The sequence below is a fragment of the Jatropha curcas genome, chromosome 4 (genome assembly GCF_041381405.1).
Source record: "Jatropha curcas cultivar XTBG-Jc1 chromosome 4, XTBG_Jcur_1.0, whole genome shotgun sequence".
Classification (NCBI taxonomy): Eukaryota; Viridiplantae; Streptophyta; class Magnoliopsida; order Malpighiales; family Euphorbiaceae; genus Jatropha; species Jatropha curcas.
In genome coordinates this window covers 28,582,493-28,585,540 of record NC_143154.1, presented here as the reverse complement: position 1 = coordinate 28,585,540, position 3,048 = coordinate 28,582,493, and the positions used below count along the sequence as shown (strand labels likewise).

Below are 3,048 nucleotides of genomic sequence, written 5' to 3'. Positions count from 1 at the left end.
TGGTTTCGGGTCGTGACATGTATACATTCCATCATTTAAACTCCACCTATCAAAATAACTTCAAAAGTTTCAATAAATAAAATATGAAAGATTTAATTTTATATTGCATCAAGATTGATCATAGCTTGAGTGCAAGGCTCCAAAGATACAAATTTTAATGTGTATGCGTACTTAAGAGTTAACACAAGTTATTTGGATCAAATTCTAAGGTCAGGATCCATAATTGTTTATTTCTTAGGATATTATTCTAAAATATTATTTATATTTCTTATAGATTATGTATCTTTGTCCCTATTTAGTTAAGGCAATGATATTTGCTTATTTAGTTAGATTTTATCTTTCCTTTTTAGTTAAAAGATCATTTCAAGTAGGTTTCATTTCTTATTTAGTTAGTATATCAACAATTATTCGAAAACAACTTCTTATTTAGTTTGTATATCTATTTATTAATCAGTATTTAGAAAGACAATTTCTGGTTTCCGTCAAATGGAAAATTGATGTCATTGGGGAGAAAACATGTATTTATGGGCTAATAATTATAAAATGACTAAAAATTAAATGAAACTGATAAATGAGATAATTGCAAAATCATCGTTGGGAAAATTACAGAACCAGATATATTACTCTAATCTGGCTTATTCACAAGTGGTAACTAAGATGCCAAAACCATAAGATAGGCCTTCCAAAATAACAAGGGATTCTTTCAGAGTAGATGGCTTCATGTACGCCTAAACATCATTTCGCTCAAATTCATATACTTCCTCCTATAAATATACTCCTCACAATTTGGGAGGAGGAAGCAGCCATTTAGAACCTTCAATATAACTAAGAGAAATGAAAGGTTTTACTTCTGCTTCAGTCAGTTGCTTGGCAAATTTAACACGTCCATCAGCAGCTGCGCCTGGTCCTGAATTCTTAAATTCTCCAAAGAAGACCTCTCTGCAAAGTGCACAGAACCTTATTGAAATATGCAAAATGAGTATTATAGATAAGTCATTTTATGAGTTTAAAGAGATTAGTTAAAAATTTCTTACGGCTCTCTTTCAGGATGTTCATTATTAGACCATCCTTCGGGACAGATAACCTCACTTATGGTACTATATGCAAATACCGCCTTAGGAGCTGGCATCCATGCTCGGCCTAGGTATGCTCCTTTTGCTTTCCCAGCTACGCTACAATGAACAAATGAAAAGCCAGTATCTTCAGCGTTTCCTCTTGCTTGTGCAACAATCACTGTCATTTCCTTATCTTGCAGCACCTCTAACTGGGTATTCTGCATAGAATATATGTTGATGTTGACACTCATAAATAAAGATATTATGTGCATATAAACAAATCCAATATATGTTGAGTTCTAATGGAAGTTTTATTACCAGATAAATAGACTTTCCGCTCCCAAAAATGAAATCAACAGTGCCTTCAACGTAACAGTCTTTAAAAAAGTGAAACCCTTTGTCATCGCATATTGTATCTTGAAATCCAATAAATCTGCAATTGTAAAAACTTGACATACTTCCAGCAATTCTGAAAGCAACTGCTTGGGCTCCAGGTCTTTTTCCATCAGGCGCAGGTGCAGTATTCTAATGCGATAGTAAATCCATAAATTGTTAAAATGTGACAGAAATGAAAAGCATAAATAACGGAAGAAAAGCTAAAGCGTTGTAAATGGACCTTGATAACTAAACCGCTTCCCACGAAGAAATCAGACTCCACTTGTAATGTGGCGCTATACACAGTTCCATATTCATGAGCAGTGCCAGCAAATTCTATGATTGTCTTCTCAGGTACTCCGACAAACGAAACAAAGGGCTTATCTTTTTCAACGGTAATTTTCTCGGTATAGGTTCCAGGTCCAATATCCACAATCACGCGTTGTGCATTTTTGGCTGGAATGCTCTTAACAGCATCTGTTATAGTCTTGAACTCTCCACTTCCGTCTGCTCTCACCTTAATAGTTTTGGGAGTAGCTTCAGCCGCTTCAAGGTCAGCATTTAAAGTGCCCTTACGGTCTGCCAGTGGCTTGACATTTGCTTCAAACCAAGCGTTTACTTCAGCTTCAGCCTCTGGTATTGGTGCTGCATCATCAGAGCTAACAGTTATGGCTGTAAAAACAATGGCGATGATGGCATATTCGACGAATGCGAGGAGACTAAGGCGTTTAATCATCTTGTATAGATTTTTAGTTTCTTGATATGTTTCTTGCTTCTTTTTTATTATGAATTCGCAATTTATATAACACTGAAGAGGAAGAAGTCTTAATACAATTGAGATTTAGAAAGTTTATCGCATTCTCGTGCTTTCTTTTGCAGTAATGGGAGTGATTCTCGTGTATCTTGTTTGAAATTTGTGGCTTGTGTCACTTCTAATATTTTTTTCTTTACTTATTTTGTAATTCAAAATAAATACAAGTTTTTTTTTTTGCACAATAAAAAAACAATGTAAAATGCATTTAAAACTTTACTATTTTACCTAAACTTTTCGGTGCTGCTGTTTTAATAACTTAAAAAATGAGTTATGGTTGTAAAAATTTGGTCCTACTAATACATATTTATTGTTTTTTTCCGATCACTTTCTCCAAACTCAATTCTGCCATAACTCTTCATAAATCAATTGTCAATTGTTAAGTAAGAGGGAGTAATTTTGCCTAAATTGGTACAATGGAAACTATTTTTGATGTTCAAGGAAGAACTGTGTAATAGAAAATTGACAAATCTAATATATAAATTTATAATATCGATCATAATAAATTAGGTTTAGCAAAAGTAATCTAGCGAAAGCAAAAGCGTATTTATTTTAAAAATCGAAAAAGGCTTTTGCTATATCTTGAATTAGTGTAAGTGTAAATAAAACTCAAACATCAGAATTGGTATTAGGAAACTTGATATTAAATATTTTTTTCCTCTCCTTTCACGAATGGAGCTCTTCAAAATTAGAATTGTATGATTGAAATAAGAAATTAATTTTTTAAATTTATTTATAATTTATTATAAATGATTGTTTATTTATTTGGCATATTAATATATTACTTATTGAATGTATGTGTTCTAA

At 32.5% G+C, this 3,048-nt stretch overlaps 1 protein-coding gene across 1 annotated transcript; it reads right to left on the bottom strand.

Annotated features, from left to right (window-relative positions):
- Positions 1 to 554: 554 nt before the first annotated feature.
- Positions 555 to 2,213, bottom strand: LOC105632360 (pectinesterase PPME1). Its single transcript, XM_089720054.1, has 4 exons — positions 1,672 to 2,213; positions 1,374 to 1,580; positions 1,035 to 1,273; positions 555 to 939 (listed from the first exon to the last, which is right to left on the bottom strand). Exons 1-4 carry the CDS (start codon positions 2,164 to 2,166, stop codon positions 780 to 782), a joined length of 1,101 nt encoding a protein of 366 aa, XP_089576180.1. The 5' UTR covers positions 2,167 to 2,213; the 3' UTR covers positions 555 to 779.
- Positions 2,214 to 3,048: the final 835 nt, after the last annotated feature.

What these genes read in the sequence shown, in the direction of transcription:
- LOC105632360 (XM_089720054.1), bottom strand. Translation starts at nt 2,166, where the DNA reads ATGATTAAACGCCTTAGTCTCCTCGCATTCGTCGAATATGCCATCATC. An exon ending in GAAGCGGTTTAGTTATCAAG is followed by an intron (nt 1,581 to 1,671) that starts GTCCATTTACAA and finishes CTATCGCATTAG; the next exon opens with AATACTGCACCTGCGCCTGA. An exon ending in GCGGAAAGTCTATTTATCTG is followed by an intron (nt 1,274 to 1,373) that starts GTAATAAAACTT and finishes TATTCTATGCAG; the next exon opens with AATACCCAGTTAGAGGTGCT.